The following is a 23,764-nucleotide window of genomic DNA, read 5'->3' as shown; positions in this document are numbered from 1 at the left end:
AATATTTCATCATAAGTCAAATCCAAGCTTAGGCTATCCATTTTTTTCACAAGTTAAATCAAGTTTCAATAGTTCGGCTTAACTCATTTACACCCTTAATAGTAGTCTTTCATATGTAAATTATGATGTGATTCTTGCTGTATAGTTCATCCCCTTTAGCCAGCAGGTATTTCACCATTGATGTCTTGTGCTTTACAAATTGAATCTCTAGTTATTTATTTAGACACAATTAGGAGGTTCAATAAGCTTTTTGTCAGTATGAGTTATTCAATAACATTAGGTATGAATTATGAACTATTATTGTTGCTAAACAGACAGAATGTTAGAGCTGCACATACAATATGAAACCAAAGCAAATTTCTTCATAATAAGTAGTCATTTTGCCAATCCAATTAGATTTTTGGTATAGATTTTGAGATGAATTAACTAATCAATTTAGTAATTGATTTTTGTCAAGGCTACTGATAAATCATAAACTGATAAGAGGAAGATGATAAAATAGATGAGACAATCATTACTGATAAACCTGCGAGTAAATAAAACTGACAAGAGGAAGATGAAAGTTGGACGTGACAGCACTTCTTCAAAGTCATTTTCTTACTAAATTGAAAAACATTTTCAGGGTCATGAAGAATAAGCAACACAACAAGCTGTCAATAATATTTATATAAAAAAAAATACTCCCAAACCTCAACTACTTAAAACGTATGATCAAAACTTAAGAAAAATATGGGATGGACACCAATTGTCACTGCGTCCTGCAATAGAGATAAACCAACCGGTAAAATTCACATACACAAAAATTCTGGGAAAAATAAGCAAGACATTGATAACAGATCAACCAGTAAAAGAAAGAAATAAAAAGCAAAACACTGAAAGAATAGAAAAGGAATAACATATCACATGAATTCTTTATGAAGTAGAGACTTCCAATGTATCCATCACTGATATATAATTATCAACCTATTTCTCTATAATAATATTATGAAATATGGTAGGATGACTGGATGAGGCTTCACCGAAGGAACTCACATCAGGGACAACCTACAAATTAAACACAAAATTTCTGAAGCAAAAGGTAGACTTGTTTAAATCAGATCTCCTACAAGCACAACAGAAAAGAGTCTACAAATGTGATTTTAACATCTTGGTGAAACCAAACTTTCATGATAAAGATGCAGATAATTGAACCCAAATTCTTCCCCGATCCTAGGAAAATCAAACCCTTCATCGTTCGAGTTATACAGAAATAATTTGGAAACCATAGTTTTGACCAAAACGACACCATCTTCTGAAAGGTACAAGAGGACAAGTGAGAAGTGCCATCTACAAATCTCCTGTTGATCACGAGCGGGCGTGATCGGGTTCGAAGTGGGCATAACAATGTTAGGGGTCGCCATCAATTTAGTCCAAGAATCTTGAACACATACTCCTTCATCATCCACACAGCCCAAATACCTTGCTTAAGCTCATAGAAACAAACACAAAGACAGTCACGCAAGACATCTATCACATGATTGTCACCATCCGAATTAGACAGCGAGAATTGGCCATATGTTCCGTCCCAACATCAGGGGAAAGAATCACGCATCGATCATCACTTACAGCCCCCTCAGCTATCCAATTAAGTGTGCCACTAACAAATTTCCCCAGTCTCACAGTGGGTCGACATGGGAAATTCTGAAGCCTTTTCCCTGAATATTCTTCTTCACCAAAGGTATATACTTTGGCCACAGTTTCAAACAAATCTGTCACAACTAATAGCAACTAGTACTTGTCATGCACGTGATCGTAGCAAAAACCATGGTAAGTAAAATACGCATCACGAGTATAACCAGATTGACAATCTTTGGAATGACGTCAATCTGGTGAAAGGGTTCCACAATTTGACATAACGTGTATGAACATTAAACAAACACAGTAAGCCATTGCAAGAACCTAGAATTTGGCAACTGCGTCTCAACCTGAAGCAACGGCCTTCAGCAGGGGTTGACGGGTTTTGGAACAGCGATTGCACCGAGAAAGATAAGATTTTGGAGGGGTCACTATATTTGGGAGAGACCAATAGTAGGTGGGTCATGTTTGGATCGGCGATTGAGGCACGTAGGTGTAGGTGGTCCTTGGCGAATTGGGGATCGGAAATTAGGGTTTTCCGTGATTTGCAGCAGGGATCTCACCAGAACCCTAAGAAAGATCTCCAAGATCAGTTCATTCGGTAAGAAGGACTCATCGTCGGTGGAAGACAGAGGTTTAGGGCTCTTGACGGTAGTTTCCAGCATTGGTTGAGAAGTAACGCTGCCTTTGTTCTTGAAATTTTATCAATTTTTTTTATTTTGACCGGATCCCCAAACTTGTGACCTAATTAAAAAGAAAATGCAATTTTTAGGACTCAATTTAAAAAACTAGTTTGAAATAACATATAATTCAAAAACTTAATTAAAAGATTATCAGTATCTACATATAAATATTCTTACATCTGCATGTCAGCATTCTCACTTGTGAAGGTTATAAACTCAATATAATTTAACTCTTCAATCAGTTTAGAACCTGCAAGGGTAAGAGTATTGGTCTACAAAGATTCGCAGTTTTCGAATTAAGAGTATCTTGACTGTTGTTGCTTAATTCCTAAGAATTTCTTATACATTAAACTGGAACTCATATCAGCATGTTTAGAAAATTTAATTATCTATAAACTATCTCAAATCTTGTTAGTAAATTAATATTATGTTTTAGTTTTTATTTAATATCAACATCTACCGTGTTTAGAGTTGGTTATATATTTTCTTATTTGTAAGTATAAGACTCTTTCAATTAAGTTATATTTTTAAGAAAAATAATTAATCTAATTAATCTTATTAAATTTATTAATTATTTTTGTCATTATTTCAAATTATTTTTTTATTTTATGCTCACTTAAATGTTTTTCATTAATATTTTTAAAAAATTAAGAATATATTAAAAAATAATTAATATATCTAAAAATTAAAAAAATCTTATAAAAAACAAATTTCTGTAAAAGAATTTTGTAATTAGTTACGAATAGAACAAGTTATTGTAGTCCACAGTCAGACCTAGTTTACTTATAAATTACTCCAAAAAAAGAGTAAATTGCATTTCTAAGTGGACACTTGCAAAAGAATTTCAACAAAAAATTATTCATACTAAGGTGGTGTCTTGGAACACCTGTGAAAGAATTGAAATGAAAAAGTTTTTAATGTGAAAATTATTGGAGAATTAAAAACTTATAAATAACATAATTCTAGGCATTTCAACTTTTTTCGCTTTTAATCCCATAATCACTTGTTATAATTTGCAAAAAAATGACTTGAAAGATCTCTAATTAATGTTTAACTTACCAGAAAGGTAAACATAAACCCGATTATTACGAGAATCTAAATTAACCTTCCAAAAAATCAAGGGATCCTTAATCTAATCGAATTATGAAGTTGCTACGTATGTGACTTGAAGTTCTGTTGAGAGTCTTGTCTTGAGACCATGAGGTTTAAGAGCCACTCTGTCGCCGCCGCTGCTGCAACTTTCAACTCTCGTTGTTTCCGTGACCACAACACAAACAGAATGAATCGTCGCGCAAAGCTTTCCCTCTTGAACGCGTTCTTCAGAACCCGACGCCCTTTTCACCAATCCCCAATTGCTGCTCCATTCACTCCACCGACCCACGTCGCGTCCACCTCAAAGTTCCACTCTTTTTCCAATACCCCTCACACCCACTTCGCGATTCGGCATAATCCGAGAAGTTTCAGTGGTGGGTCCGGTGTGTTGGACCACACCAAGGAGGTGGACACCATCAACCTCAAGTTTGCAGAGGCGAGGGAAGAGATAGAGATGGCGTTGGAGTCCAAAGACACCGTTTATTTCGACGAGGAAGCCGAGTGTGCACGGGCCGCTGTCAACGAGGTTTTGAGCATGTTCGAGGGGCTGTTGGCTAAGTTGCCAGAGAGGGAAAGAGGAGTTTTGCAGAGGTCTATGGGTCTCAAAATTGAACAATTGAAGGCTGAACTTGCACAATTGAATGAGTAAGAGGTTGATTGTGTGGCTAGAATTGTTTTAGGGTGTTTTATTGGCTGTAGTTTTGAATAAATGCACTAGAAGCCTAGCCAAGCCAACTCTTCATGACCTATATGTGAGGACTGACTAGTGAGTTGTGACTACTATGGTTCTTTTCATTTAAAGGGTTATTCTTTTGGCATTCTTGTTATAGGGTTTGCACTTGTTGTATTGGTTTAATAATAAGACCTTCATTTAAAGGGATGATGTTGTTATACCAACTCTTAGATTTGCTGTTAGTGTGAGGAAACTAGTTGATTGAGGTGCTTATTAGATAGTATTAGGAAACTGAAAGTAACAATCAATAAACTTATTTTTAGTTATGATAACTCAAATTGTTGTTCACATTTCTCTCACCCACTGCGAGATACTCATTATTCTACTTATTTAGCTGTGGGATGAAAAATTGAATAATCTGGCTTGTAAGTTATAACATGTCAACATTTGATATTTTGTCCTATCTAATATCTAAATGTAGATTTCTGAACATTTTTAGAAAGCAGCACATCTTTACTAGCCTATGGCCATAGTACTAGTAAATAGCCAAACATTTTTTGAGCTGCCTGTGGCTGTTTAGTTTGTTTCAACTTAACTGATGTATTGTGATGATTACCATATTGAGCAAGTTTGTTTAAACTTAAAATAAGCAACTTTAAAATAAGTGTTTTTTATATAAGTGATTTTTAAGAAGTAGATAGGATTTGCTTCTTAAAATAAGCTGAAAATTGTTTTTTTTTAAACTAATAAGCGGTTTAGACAAACACATTAAAAAAAACTGCTTGTTTTATTAAAATAAACGCTTATTTCATTAAAATAAGTGTTTATTTCAACAAATAAGTTCAAATAAACTGGTTCATTAAGTTATCCAGGCAGTGGGAGTGAACAAATTGTGTTATATGCAGAAATTGTTAGTCTGGTGCTATCCTTATAGGCATATATAGCTTAACTCGTAAACCTGTCTCTAGAACTTTATTAAGGTTTAATCTCACTTGAGTGGGCATTCCCTAAAGTAATAAAGTGAATAAACTACAGCTGCTGACTACAGATAGGCTTCATGACCATAGGAATTCCTGTATCTGACTCAAATTATGGATTATTGGTAGTTGCTAACTTTTTTCTAGGGTGTAATTTTATGTGTTTCACGGTTAATAATATGAAGAAAGCAAAATGTTCTGAAAGTCATTATTGTTAGCAGTAAGCGATATTGCTCTTGACAAGACTTTGCACCACATTACTGGCATTGCCAAACTTTATTTAGTGCTGATATGCGTTATTGGAATTCAAAAGCAAGCCCTTGAATCCAGGATGTTGTATATGCCATCGTTGATAGTGAGCAATAGTGCTCACACCAGACATCAACGTTGAAGGGATCTGAAGCTGATCAACACTTAAGAGCCCCATCGATACCAAAATCAAATGGGGAGGAAGAATCTTTCACTGGAAAGTAAGATAAGTAGGATTTACATATTTTTGAATGTCAGGAGGATCCAAAAACCCCATGTGAGGTCTAATGATTCGGTGAGTTATTCGCCAAACTTCTTAGGCTAGGCAAAACTAGCTTAGTCTCACTAATTAAAATTTTACCCTCTTATGATGCTATTCAATTGATTGTGCACTTGTTTTTATTATGAATTGGCACTATAAAACATGATTGATTGATTGATGGAATGATTTATTGAATGAGGTTCATTGAGTCGGTCACATGTATAGTAGTTGGTCCTTTTGATTAAAGTTGGGATTGTTTAAGGATGTAGAATTATTGAGTTTTGTCAAGTGAAATAGTAGTAATGCCTAGCTAATGACGAATCATGAAACTAGTATTGAAAATTTGATGTTCCCAGTAAAATCCTTGAATGATATCAATTGTAATTAGATCCGATTATGATCTTATAATATAATCATTGTCTATTGAACTTGGGGACCTAAAGTTGCTATCTCAAGTGATAGGGTGCAAATCTTTTAAAGGAGGCCAAGGAGACTTTAAGAACATTTGGTGCACGGCATCCCACAAGGGGTCAAAGGGTCACGACTTTTAGTCATGGTTAAGGCGGTTTATGCACTAGCACTCCTAACAAATTACTGTAATTTATTCATGATCAATGTAATGTACTGTCATGTAGCTGCCCATTACCACTAAAGTAAAAGGTTTTCATATCTTACAATATGAAGGAAGGTGATATATATCATAATGTGCTATCAAATTATTCTTTTGAATGAGTTAGTTCTAATTTAATGTTATTTTTTTGTATTATTTAAGTTATTTTTTTCTCTATAATATTCTTTTTAGTCTTCTGCTTCATCTTAATAATTGAAAATGTAAACGTTGATGAACAGATAATAATTAGCATATGACAAGAATACTCTTTCTGAGGTTGTTTCTAAGGTTAGTATATTAGCGGAATGCTCGTAGCAGAAAATGTAACATATAAGAACGAATATACTTGTCATTCAAATGATTATGCATTTGGTAATGACCACATGATGCTTTTTTTATGGAAAAATGTTAGTTTTGTTATTTAGTGGGATTAGAACGCATGATTTCTTTCCTCTTCTTTCTTCCTTCTTCTTTTATTCTTTTTTCAACCATTGGATCAACCTTATATATTCATATCATACTAATCTGAGATGAATCAGTTAAAATATTGGTCTACTAGAAAAAATCATAAACTTTTTGTATTTTTCCAGTTCCATTGATAGAGAATAATGGTGAAAAAACATGAAATGTAATCCCTTGTGAAACGTTCAGGTAAAATCCATTTTCTTTAAACATGAAGGAACAAATGTTAAAGACTTGAGACGTGGTATTCTGCATAATTAGGAGATGCCAACTCGATGATAAATTTATCATATGCAGATAAAAAAGTCACCTTTACAAGAAAATTGACAGATAGTCCCATGCACATGAACGGAAGCTTTTCAGAAGGAAGCTGATTAATTTTCAATAATCACGGACCAAATTCACAACCATATCATTGATAAAAAAAATAAAAGTAAGGTCTTCAAATTTTGAAGTTGTAAATTGTTTCCTAAGGATAATGTAAGAAACACAAATATAATGTAAAGTAGTAGTTTTATATAAATAAATAAAAAAAAAAAGGTTATACTATTGATAATGAGTACAAGGGATGAAGGGATACTCAACCCAAAAATAGCCTTATAGAAAAATCCAAAGAAACCAGCAGACACACCATTTGAAATAACAGTGTTGTAGTATAACAAAACAGAGAGAGAAAAAGACCATCTCAAATAACACCTCTTTTAATGTTGACGAAAATTGCTATTCTACAAACTGTTGGAGGTCCTTGGAGGGGATGAATGCAATAAAAGAAGGGAGATTCAAAGAGCAAACTGATGAACATGACGATTCTGCCTTTTGATGAACATTGCCAGACAAATCAAAAGCACCGTATAGAAGGAAAGGTAGTGTCTGCTAAAAGATGGAAGGAGGAGAGGGAAGCATGACTTTGTTTCCTTTTGTCTCCCAACACACTGCTATGTTGGCCCCCACTCCTATAAACCTCTCCATAAGGCTCATGCATCTGTAAGCCTCAGTGTCCACTTTATGTATTTTAGTCACACCATCATTCTTTATATTTAATGGTGCTTGTTCCAGGAATTAATATTAATTGAAAAATTAATACTAGTAAACAAGATTTTATTAGAATTTATGAAAAGAAAATATGTTAGTGTTCCAGAGTGAGGCATGATCCTAAAAGTTTGACTCTCCAAATACAACGGTTGATTCACTTGATTGGCCACTGTCCATGCGGGTTGATAATTGACTTCAACCTATTATTGTCAACGACCCTCACCTATAAATATCAAGACTTCTCTCACAATGATTTATCTTCTTATTCCATATAATGTTACTAAAACCACTTCTAATTTGAGCATTGAAATCTTTATAGGTATCATTTGCTCATACACTATGTTCAGCCACCACCATGGTTCATTAAAGGAACTACTGTAAACTTGTCATTTAGATTTAGGTCATCTCATATCAGTTTGTAACATTAAATCTTACAATTTTTTAATAGAAATTTTCTGATCTTAGTATTCTTTAAATTTAATTTAAATAAAAATAGTTATCTTTTTAAATTGAGTAATAATTGAATGAAATTCAACTAATGTGATTGGATAATGTAAACTTAAAAAAAAAAATTAACTATTTTGCATTATGAAAACATTAATTTACTTTGCAGAAAAGCATGCGTTTTGTCTGCAGCCACTATTGTTGTTGAATATAACTTCCAGGCCAGTGGACCATAGAGGTTCAGTATTTTTCCTGTCACGTCAGCCTCGCACACCTTTCGGCTATCTCTAGTCTCTTGTACCCTTTTGTTGACGTGAGACCTAATGTGGCCAAAGAAATTATTTTCGTAGAATCAGAATGAGATCTAAAATATTTTTGTTAAATAAAACAAATATGTGTATTTGTTTCTTTGGCGTGGGAGTCTTGGAACTTGAAGTCGTATGGAATCGAATCCTAATCAGAATGGAGTTAGAGGAATTTTTTTTGTATGGAGAAATCAAACACAATATAAAAACGTATCTTTATGATGCTTTCAAACAATTGAACTGGATTCTGTTAGATGAATTCAATTAAAAAAACAAGATTCTCCAGTTTTTTTTTCTTACAAGAACATAAACCGGTAGTGAATGGAAACTAAGCTACGCACCTCTTAAATCAATAGGAAGTTTTTCTGAGTAAAACCTTCTCATAGTTTTTCAGATTGTAAGCGTTAACTTTATAAATTTTTCTACTTTAATTCTTAACTTTTGTAAAAAATAATTCATTTTAGTTATTCTTTACTTAATTTTACTGATGTTTTGCACCGAAAAAGATTAAAGTGAATATTACGAAATAAAAGGTTAACGTGGTGATTTTATAAAGTCAGCAACAAGAATAAGGGTGCTTACTCATTTTTATTTTTTACTTAAAATATATCTCATAGTTTATTATAAATACTACTTTAAATTTCCACCATAAAATCAATTTATTCTAAAGGTCCTTTCTCAGTTTCTCCTAATCATTTTCAGCAGAATTTCAGGCAGAAAGACTGGTACGGTGCAACTAGAATAAATGAGAAATTTTCGGTACCATGTGAAGTCCACTAAGCCAACTATTTAGGATTGGAGCAAATCTTATAATAACTTGGATTAGCAACTTGAAAAGATGGCATGATAAAGCATAGTTATTATTCAGTAGTAAATGGTGGCGAAACACAAATATTACTACCTCACAATCACATAATGCAGATACCTGACATCTGTATTTCTAAAACTGTACAACAATAGCCGTTTGAATGAAAGATCAGTTCATCTCTAATTCTCAATTTTCCACAGTAGCAGCATCCTTGTTTTCATCGTGGAAGAGATGATAACCAATCACTAGCCATTGGAATTTGGAAGTAAAAGAAATAAAGAAAAAAGAAGAAGGGTTGGTGGAATCAGCTTTGATTTGAGGACTGTTTTATTAGAGGTTGAGAGGTCTTGCCCATCTCCTCAGGCTGGCTCTTCACCTCCATAAGTAGTGCAACCACTTCCTTCATCGTGGGGCGCTCCGTTGGGGAAGAGTTCACGCAAAACATAGCAATGCCAAGTGTTTGAAGCATCTCTTGCACCATTTGATCTGGCAGACCTTGGAGCTTTGTGTCTAGTATTGATACAGCTGGTTCAAAGCTTCCCATCTTCCTCTTCACCCACTCCACTATGTGTTGGCCATCTCCAACATGAGATTCAACAGCACTGCGCCCGCTTAGTATCTCTAGCAAAACCACCCCATAACTATAGACATCACTCTTCTCTGTTATGTTCATGGAGTAGCCATATTCTGCATTGGTGATAAAACATGGTTAGAATTTTAACCAATAGCAATAAATAACAAAATATGGATTTGTGCACATTCTTCCTAATTTGGATGTCATGTGACTATTCAAGTCTGTTCTTCCTGGAGCAAATCTAAGAGCATTGATTTTGTAAATTATGTAAAGGATGTAAGAATTTAAATAAGGTTAAGAAAAAGGTAATGAAAGCCAAGTGGACTTGCCTGGGGCAATATAACCATAGGAACCAGCAACTCTGGACATTGCATGATGATAAGTTGGTGAATGCATTAGCTTTGCAAGACCAAAATCTGCCAGATATGCCTCAAATTTGGAGTCTAGAAGTATGTTATTGCATTTCACATCTCTATGGAGAATTGCAGGGACACAATCATGGTGAAGGTAAGCTAGACCTTGAGCTGATCCAACTGCAATCTTGTATCTTGTTTCCCAGTCTAGGTTCCTGTTCCCTTGTAAAAGCTGTCGCAGATTACCATTTGGGATGTAGTTATAGAGAAGAAGATTAACACTCCCGTTAGAACAATAACCTATGAGCCTCACAATGTTCCTATGCCGAATGTATCCAAGAATCTGAATCTCTGCAGCAAAAGAATCCACGGCTTCGTCTGCTTTGCTTGCTTTCCACAGCTTCTTCACTGCTATCAACTCCCCATTCGGCATCTCAGCCTTGTACACAACACCTGAGCAACCCTTTCCAATCACATTTTCATCCTTCAAGCAATCCAAGATATCGTCAATGCTGAAGTTTACTTTCTGAAATGGGATGAAAGTCCAAGGATAAGAGAAATCCTCAGCTCCTGATGTGGAAGTTGATGCTCCCAGTGTTTTTTCAACCTTGTATCCGTGATTGCGAGTTACTAGAATCCAGGATGAAATGAGAATTATAGTAACTGAGGCTAGAATGACTGTGACCCAAGCTATCGTTTTTGCGGATTTCAAACCATTTTTTTGAATCAGGCTTGAAGAACATGATGTCCCATCCATTGACTGACAAAGCTGGGGGTTCTGAAGATATGAAATACAAGATAGAGTTCTGAAGAATGGAGTTACTGGGATAGGACCTGAGAAGTTGTTGTAGGAGATATTGAGAGAAGTGAGGCTAGTTAGAGACCCCAGAACCTTGATTCCTCCATAAAGCATATTATGAGAAAGATCAAGTGATTGTAACTGTGTCAAAGCAGACACTGAATCTGGGATTTCTCCGGTAAATTCGTTTGAGCTCAAGTCCAAACTGATGGTTAAGCTTGTAACATGACCAATCTCAGGGGGTATGCCACCAGAGAGGCTGTTGTAACTCAAATCCAGAAGAGTTAGCTTCTGCAAATTTCTAATGGATTTTGGGATTGACCCTGTCAGCAAGTTGTTATTGAGGATGAGCTTGTTCAAATAGCTGAAGTTTCCAAAGCTCCAAGGAATTTCACCTATCAAACTGTTTCTACTGAGATCAAGCTGCTCCAAATTTTCAAGCTCCCCAATCACAGATGAAATTTCCCCAGTGAGGTAGTTGTTGTGAATATCTAACAGCTCAAGAACTGTGATGTTGGCAATCTCCACCGGTATGCTTCCAGAGAAATGATTCATGTACAAGTCAAGGAACACCAGATTCTGCAATTGGCCTATCTCTTTCGGAATCTGTCCCGAAAGTTGGTTTTCTCCAACCCTCAGCCTCACTAAAGACTGGCAATTTGAAACACTTGATGGCAACCTTCCTGTTAATGAATTTCCCAGAAGCAGAAGCTTACTCAGCTTCTTCAAGCTGAAAATCTGTTCTGGTATAGAACCTGTCAGCTTGTTCCTTGAAAGGTCAAGTGCATATAGTTCTGTGCAGTTTCCAAAAGAGGATGGTATGGTTCCAGACACTAAATTACCCCACAAGAAAAAACTCTGCAGAACCTTCAATTTGCCTAACTCCCATGGAATAGTACCTGATAACTGATTCTTGTCAAGCTGAACAGTGGAAAGGCTGGTGCAGTTGCCCAACTGCCATGGTATTTTACCTGTGAGTGAATTGTCTGATAGATGAAGCTGTTCCAGAACCACCAGCTTCCCAAAGTCCCCAGGTATTTCACCAGAGAGATCATTAGAAGAGACATCAAATATAACAAGCGATGAACAGTTGGAAAGCTCTGCTGGGATTGGACCAGTTAAGGAATTTCCCCAAAGTAGCAAGCTAGTAAGCTTTTGCAACTTGCTCAATTGAGGAGGGATAGAGCCAGTGAGCTTGTTCATGTGTAGGTACAGATTTCTCAGCTCCGAACACGACCCAAGTTCTGGTGGTATTGAACCAGAAATTTCAGTATCATAAAGTGCTAGAGTTTGTAGATTGATCAAGTTACCAAATGTAGAGGGAATGACACCAGAAAGTCCAGTGGCAGCTGCACCAAAAGTGGTGAGGTTGGTGAGTAGGCCCAACTGTGAGGGGATTTGTCCGGTGAGATATGGATTGCCCCCGATCCGTAACTGCTGCAGAGATGTCAAAGAGCCTAACTGTGATGGGATTGAACCGTTAAGAAGATTGTCTTGGAGGCAAAAAACTTCAAGGGAAGTGAGATTGGAAAGATGTTGAGGAATGCTTCCTGTCAATCTGTTGGAGTTCAAGTAAAGGAATTGAAGAGAAGAGAGCCTTCCAAGTTCAGCAGGTATGGAACCAGTGAGAGAGTTTGAGGAGAGGTCAAGCAGCTGAAGATGAGAAAGTTGACCAAAAGAGGGTGGAATGGAGCCAGAGACATTGGTTGAAGAAAGATTAAGAAGTTGAAGCATTGATAAAGAGGAGAGCTGAGGAGGTAAAGAGGAGAGGTTGAGAAAAGTATCTGGAATAGAGAGGGAGATGACTCTACCTTGTGGGGAGCAAGTGATGCCTTTCCATGAACAAGGTGTTGAGCTTGAAGGGTTCCATGAGGAGAGAACAGAAGGTGATGATCTTGCAGCAGGTAGAAGAGAAAGAAGGGCTTGTCCATCAGGGGAGAGACAAGTGACTCCTATCTTTGTTGTCAGGGTGAGGCAGAAGAATAACAAGGAAAATAACAAAGTGGTAACACTATGGGGAACAATGTTTTCCATTTGGACTGTGAAAATGGCTTGGTTTTGGAGATTAAGAACTTGGTCTAACGGTGTGTTGGTTGGTTATAGGGTCACTATATCAGTCTTTCAGCTATTGAAGATGGTGGTGATTGGTGAAGAAAGTCCACTCTAGGAGACCAAGTGCATGTGAAAGAGGGGTCTCTATTGCTTAAGTTTCACTCTAACGTTTTCAATACTAGCATAGCATGTGAAACAAAAGAGACTGCATCATGTATCTTTAAGAAGGAAGATTACACAGCTGATGAGATGGAGAATGAAGAGTGCAACCTATTTCTCTCTTACCAAAAAGTAGCTCTACTCTCTCTGCCACCAAATGGTAGAAAACCAAAGCCAGGCTTCTGATGATGCTTACTTTGCTGCTGTTGTTCCAGTACTTTTGGTGCTATGCTAATGGTGGCATAGCAATCTCTAAGTTCTGGCACTTGTTGTGGTGCATGCACCATTGTTGGTTTCCATGATTCGCGTGAATGCTTACAGGTAATAATAGCAGAGTTTAGCTCAAAGGTGGTAGTAGTAGTGCGGTGGCTGAGCTTTTCTGAGTTCAATGCACTTTGAAAACCTCCCCTCCCAGTATCTCTTTTTTACATTTAAATAGTTAGTCTAGTTTTTATTTCGTTGTTTTGGCTGTATTCGTTGTTGTGTACATGTACCAAATTGACCTCCATTATTCGGTTAGTAAGTAGTATAGAATTGGGACAGTGTTGACAGTTTACAAAAATCAAATTATTCTCCTATCACTCACTGACACTCTCCCTTACCCTTTCAGTATCTTACTATTTAGGGAGGAGTGGTGCTTTCATGTTTGTTCTTGTACCTGCTGTAGTGACTGACTTATCAAACAGACCAAAATTCTCACGCCACTGATGAATTCTGTAAGCCATATAACCTGTAAATGATAATACTGATTTAATTTATTTGATAAAACTGCATGCAAATATCTATTAAGTTTAATTTTGATATACCATCAAATTGTCAATAAGTTACAAATCAATAACTTTAATTTTTTTGTAAAAAAAATAATTTTTAATTACATAATAATCTATGATTGAATGGAAATTTTAATTATGTGACAATCCATTAAATTATCGGTATCTATATTCACATGACTTAAAATTGAACCTATCTTAATCAATGATAATGAGAGTTTAAGCAGAGAAGGGAGATAATTATCTTTCTCATGTACAATGCATGTATTATTAATTTTAAAATAAATAAGTTAAACTAAATTTTTAATACAAAACATCTTTTCAGTGCTCACGGGAGGGCCATTAAAATATTTATGGAGTGAGAATATAAAGAGATGTATATTGATGAGGGAAAATTTGTGAGGCTTTTGACTATGTGAGAGCAACTTTGGTGTAAATATCAGTCCTCACAAATGATAGGCCTAAAAAGACAAAGTTCCCTTCGTAGACCTGCATGAATTTGTCAATGTCCTATATGAAATGCAAAACAGTACTTGCATCAATGTGACAAAATTAGGCATTGTGGATAAGTTCCCTCTATCTCAATCCTGGTGGTAAGGGCTCCAATTGGGACAGTGCAAGAGATTCAGAGCTGTGTGTTTATGTGCAAATGTGTCCATGGAGTTGCATGGCACACACAGTAAGATTGCCTTCTTGGGAACAGAAAGAGCACTTTGATGTTTAAAAGGGTAGAGTAAGCAAAACAATTTCAATGTCTTTTTCTTTGCATAAACTAAGCATCATTAAACGTGGCCTTGGTTTTAAGCAAGTAGTACTTGTTATTTTAAAAGGACATTGAGTGTGTAAGGTAGCGTAGTAATAGAGGAATATATTCCTATGTGGGAGGGGCTAAATTGGTAGTGTAAATTTTGTAAGATTTACTTTGTTTGTTTATCTACTTTTTAACTGTGTGAGTGATTACTGTTTTGAAGATTGAATTAAGGTTAGAGTGATTTGGTTACCGAGGAGGAGGAGGTGGGTTTGTTTTGGGAGTGGAGCAAAAGAAAATTGTGTGTCACATGACTGAGAAGGTTGTGGAATAAATTAGTGCACAGGTAACGATTAGGGTTTTTATTAAGCTTTAGGTTTTGACTGTTTTCTTACATTTCAGCTGCACGAGGCTTATCCATCATAAATGTCCCAAAATTTTAGAATTGGGAACCTTTTGGAATGGTAACTGTGATATTCTTAGACAACCTGACGTGGTTGAGTACAGTGGAAGTGCTAATTTTGGACAATGTTGAATTCTTATTGGAAAAATGTTCTGATAAACTGTATGTACAAAATGAATGGCCAGTTGATAAATTAGTTGAAGAGTTCGAAGTTGTTAAATTTATTTTAGGAGTGTAAGTGGGTAGTAATGACCCACGAATTTGATCAATTTAATTTAACTACATTTTAGTAGTTATGGTTAAGTCATTGTTAAGTTGGTTTGGGTTCATTTTGCTTGAACCAAATATAATTAAAAAAAAATTATAGTTCAAAATAAAATTAGTAAATTATTATTTTTTATTTTTTATTAAATGTTATTTTTAAACATAAGTCAAATTAATTTAGTTTTAATTTTAATTAAATTGATCATTTAATTTTAATTAAGAATTTAATTGTGTCATAGTAGAAAATAAATATAAAATAACAAAAAAATGGACATGTTTATATAATATTTTTATATGAAACTTAATCTTATTTTGTGGGTAAAAAGTTATATTTTGGGTCATTATAAATTTTAGATACTTTAATTAATTTTGAAATTTTGTGTTTGCTTTTATTTAAAGATTAATTATTTAGTTATATTTTTAAATTTTTTTATATTAATTCTGCTATTGATTTTATATTGTATGTTAAAATATTCATAATCAAGTTTAAAATAGAATAAAAAATAAACATTTAAGTAGATTCCATACTTTCATAAGAATAAAAAAAGATTTCATATTTTCATGCAATATGCTAATTAGTATGATAATACTATTGTATACTTTTAAATACTATTGTGTATTAGTATTGTCATACTAATACATTATCAATGTCATGCTATAATAATATATTATTTAAATTATATAATAATGTAACGGTTAAAACATTGTAACATAAAAAGTATAAAAAAAATGAAAAAAAAAGTATAAGGAAATTTCGTCTTGCATAAAAAGGGGGAAAAGTAAATTTAATAAATATTTAATGGATTAAAAAAGAATAAAATGCTTGTTATCAAACTACTTTAAGTAGAATATCACAAAATATAATAAGATATTAGTTAAAATGAAAAAAAATTGTGATTAAAATATCTATCAAGTTATGTTGATGATTAATTTTCGTAAAAAAATTAATTAATCATTTTTAATGAAATATTTTCTTTTAATTACTTTTATTTATTTATTAAACTATCAAGATATTACTTAAGATCAATTTCATTTAAACCAATGATATATTAATGAAAAAATATGACTAATATGATCAAATAAGTTTTGTTCACAAAATATTACTAATAGATAAGATGAACAATGAATCAAATCAACACAAATATGATTTAAAACTTGATTCAACAACTAATTCATTGTATTTATTTATAAACCAAAATAATCTAAATATAAATTAAAAATTAAACTCATTAAATAAATTAATTAAACTTTATATATATATATATATATATATATATATATATATATATATATAAACTCGATTGATAAATCAACTTGATATATATACATATTGGTACATAATAGTTGTCTAGCATGAAACATGAAATTATCATTAGCTAGATGTAATTTCGAAACTATCCGTACGATGTATTTTTTGGACTTAAGTACACCTTGTGCTGATACATAAGTTTCAGTAATGAGATTTTTAACCTTTCGCCTTTTCAAAAACTCAAAAAAAATAAAATAAAATAAAAATATATATATATATATATATATATATTATTAAATTGATATAATTAATTTCATATTAATTTTATTGTATAAAATAAATGAATAAAAAAATAAAATATGTAAAATAATTATAATTTAAAATTAAGTCAAAGTAACAAGTTAAACCGAGTTAATTGTGAGTTTAAATTGAGTCAAATTTAAATTAAAAATAAAAATTCATATTAAATTTAGATGGAACGAGTTAAATGATTTTTTATTAAGTCAAAATTGAACTAGTTCAACTAGACTCAACTCATTTCCAATCCTATCACAAATTTAACTATTCTTCTTCTACAAATTTTACTACCATATTTTACTGCTCAAATTTTACTAATTTGACTAATAGTAATTTAGACTTTAGTAATTTGTAATTATAATATGATTGTACATTAATTTTTATATTTATATTTTCTATTTTTTTCTCTTATATTCGTCGAATCACCTAAAATGGAGTATATATATATATATATATATATATATATATATATATATATATATATATATATATATATATTATGGAACGTTAACATTTTTCTTTGGTAATTATACATGCCAAAAATTAAATCTAAGTGTATGTTCGAAAATAGTTGGAAAATGTTCCAAAAAATTTACAACAATTAAACGTAAGATGAGACGACCATATTCTCCACTAGTAAGACATTACATGTAAAGGCAATTGAAGCGGCCTTTTGCATTTCTTAAGGTAAAAGTTTATCATTGACTTAATGGTGTGTGGATTGGTCTTAATTAGCTAGCTAGCAAAATGGTATAGTTATTCGTGAAAATTTGTTTTGATAATGCGCGTGTCCCTCCTGTAACGTATGGTGTAAACCAAGATCTTCACATTTTTTTACGTATATCTATCATAATTACATCTCATATATAATTAAACGGATTTGATTTATTTGTTGTACCTTTCTATGTTGTCTATGTGTTATTTCTTTAAAATTATACAGTTTTTATTATTTTTAAAATTAAATATCACCATTAAATATTAACACAGTTGTTATATATTATTATTTTGATGGAACAACACATGAATAATCTGGTAAGGGACGACAGAGAAGCCAAATTCATGATAAACTAAATAATATACATATCACCTTCTTTTCCCCTTTTTTGGGGCTACGCCAATTTAAATAACGATGATCAAAGACAATAAATAATTTAGGGGAAAAAATAATTTGACCCTGCAACTAGGCAGTCCGAGTAGCAAAGAATCACTTGAAAAAAGATTCGAAGTTTACTTTTATGCGCCGCTACATGTACAACACGGTAGTATTGATTAACAATTATGTATAAAAAAATTGTTTACAAAATAATTTTTTTAAATTGAATTCCATTATGATTATATAGTGGCTCTTGTCTATTATAAAAATTGTTGAATTATGTGGCATATCCTGATAGGACACGAATCCATTAAGATAAGAAGCTGAACTCAAAAGCAATCAAAGACAAACCTAGGCCTCTGCACTCTGCAGTGAACTACACAGGGAACATGTATCTATTATTTTATTAGCTTTGTATTTAAAAATCGGTGCTTTGTTTTAGCGTACAAGTTCAAATTTTTATCCATTTAAGTATATAATAAGCATCTTTATACTAAGCAGTGCACATAAATGTAATATACTAACAAATACATAAAAACCCTAAAGAATGGAGCAGTGGGGGTATTCAGAGTGTATTGGGTTCCCTTGTTTTCCGGGGTCGTAGCTACTTCATAGTTCATATATTAAGGGTCAAAAAGTTCATGCCCACGTTATGTTAATATGTAATGGCTGATTAGTCTTCTTTTCACCAAAAATAAAAATAAGAAATTAAGGATCAAAAGAAAACAAAGGAAATTGGCATATATGTGCTGTGTAGCACCTCCTGCGAGTATGGTGTATGTTACCAGAAATCCTACGGTGAGGTTAAAAAAATGATTTCGAATGCTCATAAGCTTGTATTCTAATCATAGTTAAGTTCTAGAGCCCCAAACCCTACAATGGTAAGATATAGGGGTGCCAATATGATTACTCTAACGGGATGTATTGGTTTAAAATTTTAAAGTATTTTAAAAGATTTTTCTTTTATAAAAAAAGTTTCCTAATATTCAATTAGGATTTTTAAATAATATAAATAAGTTTTGTGATATTTAATTAATTTTTTTAATTTTTTTTAAGGAAGATGACAAAATCGGGTGGTATTAATTAGGATTTTTTATAACTTATAAAAAAAATTTATATTAAAAATATATAAATTTCGATAAATTATTTCTTTAAGAATGATTTTAATGAATTTTATCATATTTTTTAGTATAAAACACTTATCAAACAATCTCATCTAAACTCTTGAAATTTTGTTAGATTTTTTTTTTCTTCTTTTTTCTATTGATTATTAGACTTTCTTTTCTCTCATCATATATGTCATCTTCTCTCTTTAATATTTTTCAAGATGTATGTACCATATGTATTTTTCCTATTTTTTAGAGTAAAAAATGTCAAATATACTTCTCCCATTTACACTTTTTCATTTGTTTTCTAAATTAAATTAATGTTTGTCTTATGCGCTAAAACTAATCATGTTTTTCTTATACTAACTATACTCATCCGGATGTAATGTTTTCGTAACGGTCATTCTTAATTTCATCATCCACATAACTTATTATTCCTTCTACCAAATTTTCATTCTCACTACTCTCTTCTAATACATGTTTATTATTGCACCCCATTTAATTATGTCACTAAATTTATCATGAAATAATTATAATAATAAAAAAAATTAGAAATCAATGTATAATTTTAAATATATTGTTTAAATCCAAAAGTAAAAATAAGAATATATTATTGCAAGAAAAATTAATATGAGAGTACATACAACTATAATCAATATAGTCCCCGGCTTATCCATAATTTTTTCTTGATGGGATCAAAAAATAATTTCTAATATTTTCACAAAAGTAAAATATCGTAAGGCACTACAAAACATATAATATCATGATAAAAGAAATCTAAAATACTTGAACTTCTACAAATTACAATTATTTTCTATGCATTTTCATACTTTGAAAATCTTTTATGATTTTTTTATTGTCAATACTATCAAATAATTTGAGTTTTTCATTATCTTTGTTTTAATAGAATTTTTTCATTTTTTTCCTTCTTCTCAATCTTTGAACAACCACAGAATGAATGAATGAATGAAATAATGAACAAGGTGAAAGAAAAAGTTAAAAGGAAGAAGAAGAACACAGTATTTTCAAAATATCGAAATATTGTTGGATGCACAAACAAATACCTCCTACACAGAGCAACAACCATGATGCTTTAGGGAAAGAAGAAAATACTCCAACACATTAGTAATTCTATGGGCCCAACGACCAACATTAAGTTATTTTCAAAACTTACCACTAAAATTCTATGCCCGTGGTGCAGCTGATTCATAGTGATATCATGCCTCATCACAGCCTCACTGGTATAGTAATGAAGTGAAGAAGATCAAGGATATGTTAGATAGAGACTGGACCTGTTCGGTGCACCATTTGTTGCACGAAGGAAATAAACGTGCTGATGTTTTGGCAAAAATGGGAGCAAACTCTGGGATTAAGTGGCTTTTGCTTCAAAACCCGCCAGAAGATTTTAAGCCTCATTTACATGCTGATGCAATTGGGATGTCGTTTGTGAAAATTTATGTTTTTTTTATCTTGATATTGATATGAACTATTCGTTAATTAGTTTTGTTGATGACTAATTTCAATGAACTTAACTGATCACTTTTAATTGATCACTTTTAATGAATTTTGTTTTTTCTTTTAATCATTTTTTGTCATTTAAGACTTAAACCTCAAATTTTAGTTAATTAAAAAGATTGAGCTCAACTCAAATCAATAACTTATTAATCTCAAAGTCTAGTTTTGTTTTTAGTTTGTCTCTTTTCTCTTAAAAAAAAACATATCCAAACGCTTACCAGAATGTTATATAAAAGATTTATAACACAAATAACATCCAAACAACTATAAATAATAGTGATAATAAAAGTGCGAACAAGTAAATAATTTAAATCCTATCATAATAGTTAATGTTTAAACCAAAATAATTTGAATTTACTCACATAAAAACTATAAAACTTAATTAATATTTGAATAAAAAAAAATTGTAAACATGATAAAAATGATGTAAAAAGTAAGTATCAATAAGAATTATTGAATTAAAAAATTTAATATCAAAGCAAATTTAATATCACTGGAAATAATCACTATTTAAAAAAGACGAAGTTGGCTCAAACTTTAAAGTTAAGGAACCAAAGCAAATTTTTACAACAAATTAAAGCATCAAAATATATTTTCCCATTTCTTCATCGTGGCATGCATGGTTTTCTTTACCATAGTTGTGTGACTCGTCGTGTGCAGTTCATGAGTGAAAAAACTACTGCTTTCGATTGTGGCAACCATCCAGGTCGAGATTTTTTGTGTGCGTGACTTATGAGGCAACCTGGTCGAGTACTATTCGGGGTTTTGCCTCATTTTTATTTTGGGTCAAAGCTTCATTAGCAATACTAATGGACCCAAAGGATACAGAGACACAATTTTTCTGTACTTGCTATTTACACATCCAAGTTTTGCTAAGTAAACCCCATGCCCCCTAATATTTTTTCACCCATCTTTATCCTTTTAAACCCTTATCTTACACCCCATGTTTCATAGTCTTTAAAAAATAATTTCGTCCCATCTTTATTGTTTTTAAATCTTAATTTTGAACTCATCTAAAATCTTGTATTTATCTTATCTTTATTGTTCTTTAAACCTTACTTTTAAACCTCATCTTCAACCCATATTCATTGCATAATACTACATTTTCCATTAATATTATATGTAGTATTGTATATTTTCCTTCATGTGACACTGTATTTGTCATCACCAACTTCATCTATTGTACACTTTAATAGCAAAACAAAGATTTTAACAATGGTTTCTCACATTGTTTTGTGCAATTGTGCATTGCCAGTTTGTAATATACATTTTCAGTCTCTTTACTCTAAGTCTCTAGCGTGTCTCTCAACTCCATATCTACAACATTCAAATAAGTGTATGCACATCAATGGTTACAACGACTCGTTAAGTGTGTTCATTGAGATATGTTTTATTACTATCAAAAATGTTTTTTCGAAATAGCATATGCCAATTATGGAATTTTATTTTAGAACTATGTGTCATAGTTTTAGAAATATAATTTTGGAATTGGTTTACATTATTATAGAAAGACATTTCCTTATTATTTCATTTTGTTTTATATCATCACAGCTGCATGTGAGTGAAGAAAATTGGGGTTTATGAAAGAGAATAACAGGGGTCGAAGGGGTGTACTAGTTTAATTCAAGGAAAAAATGGGTAACTGAAAACTAAAGAAAATGAATGAGGGTGTGCTTAGAAAAATGTAATTGTAAATAGCAAGTGTTATTTTTTATAAATAAATATATACTTTTTTTTTTCAAATATTAAATATGTATAAAAATAAATTTTATTTTTAAAAAATTTAATCATTGAGGAAACGTTTAATAAGATGCACACCAATAATGTGTTTTTCAATCTTATTTGTCTACTTCGAACTTCAATATCCACCATAATATTTATGATCTTGGATGAATGTTATAGTAATATTTTTTATTAAAATGAGTTAAAATTATTATTTATTATTAATTTGACAAATGAATTTGATTATTTTGAGACATATGTTTTATTTCTCTACTACCATTTTGTTAAGTGTTGATTGTATATTCCCTTTAGAGTACAGGAGCACACAACCTTTCCTTCAATATTTTATTTATCCACAGCATGGAGTTCTTGTTTTAAATCTTCTTTCTTCCTCTACTTTGCAAAGCACGGTGTTGCTCTAATTTTCATTGAAAATCAAAGAAAATACAAACACAATATACTATAATTTCTATCATATACTTAGATCAACCAATAAGATCCAATATAGTTAATATATAAATAAATTTTTTAAGTATATTATTAAGGTTTAATTCTTAATCATATATGATGTGTGTGGAGAAGACTTTATTATAAAAGATAAAATTTACTTTAATAATTTATATATTTTAAAAAAAGTAATCCTAAACGATCGATTGAAAAATATCTTTAATGAAAATCAAATATTTATTTGATTGAATAATAAAAACATATTTTAATATAAAAAATAGAGGTTATGTTTATTTCTAAAACAAGAGATCAAATCCATAATTTTGTTTAATATTGAATTTTGGACATGTTTATTTCTTTATTTGTTATATTTTGATTATTTATCACAATTTAAATAAATATGTTAGATTTAAAATTCAATTGATGCATGAGAATAAAAAAAAATATATAAAATTGAGAATTTGATTAAAATTTAAAATTAAGAAGATCAAAATCCCATAAAAAACAAAAGAACTAAAATCATATATCAAGAATTAAAAGGGACCAAAAGTATAATTTAACTTTTTTTTCCATAAATAATATAACGTGATTAAAAAAATAAATAGAAATAGATTTTAGTTGTAAATAATCAGAAACAACCCTAAAATAATATCAAAAATATTTTTAAAAAGCAACAATGATCATCAATTATGACAAATAAAATCATTTTTTATAACCATATAAAATAATTTATAATAAAGTAAAATGAAAATACCAATATATTAATCTTAGTATAAGAAATAACGGTAGATAAGATAAGATGTATCCGCAGTCAAAAAGAAAAATGGATAAGATGTATCCAAACAAATATAGTTATAGTTAATAAATAACAAATTCTTGTATATCCCTGGTTATTATATCTAAACAAAAAATAATATTTTTTTTTTCTTTACCGCAAAAATATAATCTCAAAATTACCTAAATTACCTTTTCGAAAAAGTTTAAAATAACCCTCGCACTCAC

At 31.7% G+C, this 23,764-nt stretch overlaps 2 protein-coding genes and 1 long non-coding RNA gene across 3 annotated transcripts; 1 reads left to right on the top strand and 2 right to left on the bottom strand.

Annotated features, from left to right (window-relative positions):
• Positions 1–873: 873 nt before the first annotated feature.
• LOC114402392 lies at positions 874–2,765 on the bottom strand. Its single transcript, XR_003664428.1, has 2 exons — positions 2,475–2,765; positions 874–2,358 (listed from the first exon to the last, which is right to left on the bottom strand). It is a non-coding gene; the product is annotated as an uncharacterized LOC114402392 (long non-coding RNA).
• A 603-nt stretch (positions 2,766–3,368) lies between these two features.
• On the top strand, positions 3,369–4,416 carry LOC114401379. Its single transcript, XM_028363888.1, has one exon. It carries the CDS (start codon positions 3,496–3,498, stop codon positions 4,036–4,038), a length of 543 nt encoding a protein of 180 aa, XP_028219689.1. The 5' UTR covers positions 3,369–3,495; the 3' UTR covers positions 4,039–4,416.
• A 4,826-nt stretch (positions 4,417–9,242) lies between these two features.
• LOC114402426 (probable LRR receptor-like serine/threonine-protein kinase At1g34110) lies at positions 9,243–13,556 on the bottom strand. The gene is made up of 2 exons (XM_028364992.1): positions 10,115–13,556; positions 9,243–9,898 (listed from the first exon to the last, which is right to left on the bottom strand). The coding sequence occupies exons 1-2, from the start codon at positions 12,969–12,971 to the stop codon at positions 9,516–9,518; spliced, it is 3,240 nt and encodes a 1,079-aa protein (XP_028220793.1). The 5' UTR covers positions 12,972–13,556; the 3' UTR covers positions 9,243–9,515.
• Between the last annotated feature and the right edge of the window lie 10,208 nt (positions 13,557–23,764).

The sequence above is a fragment of the Glycine soja genome, chromosome 20, assembly GCF_004193775.1.
Source record: "Glycine soja cultivar W05 chromosome 20, ASM419377v2, whole genome shotgun sequence".
NCBI classification, from domain to species: domain Eukaryota; kingdom Viridiplantae; phylum Streptophyta; class Magnoliopsida; order Fabales; family Fabaceae; genus Glycine; species Glycine soja.
The sequence above is the reverse complement of the archived record's forward strand: the minus strand, read 5'-3'. Positions and strand labels throughout refer to the sequence as shown.

Bases quoted from the DNA above. Each gene is read 5' to 3' on its own strand.
- LOC114402426 (XM_028364992.1), bottom strand. From the start codon at position 12,971: ATGGAAAACATTGTTCCCCATAGTGTTACCACTTTGTTATTTTCCTTG. The intron at 9,899-10,114 runs GCAAGTCCACTT...TCACCAATGCAG, and splicing joins CTATGGTTATATTGCCCCAG to AATATGGCTACTCCATGAAC.
- LOC114401379 (XM_028363888.1), top strand. From the start codon at position 3,496: ATGAGGTTTAAGAGCCACTCTGTCGCCGCCGCTGCTGCAACTTTCAAC.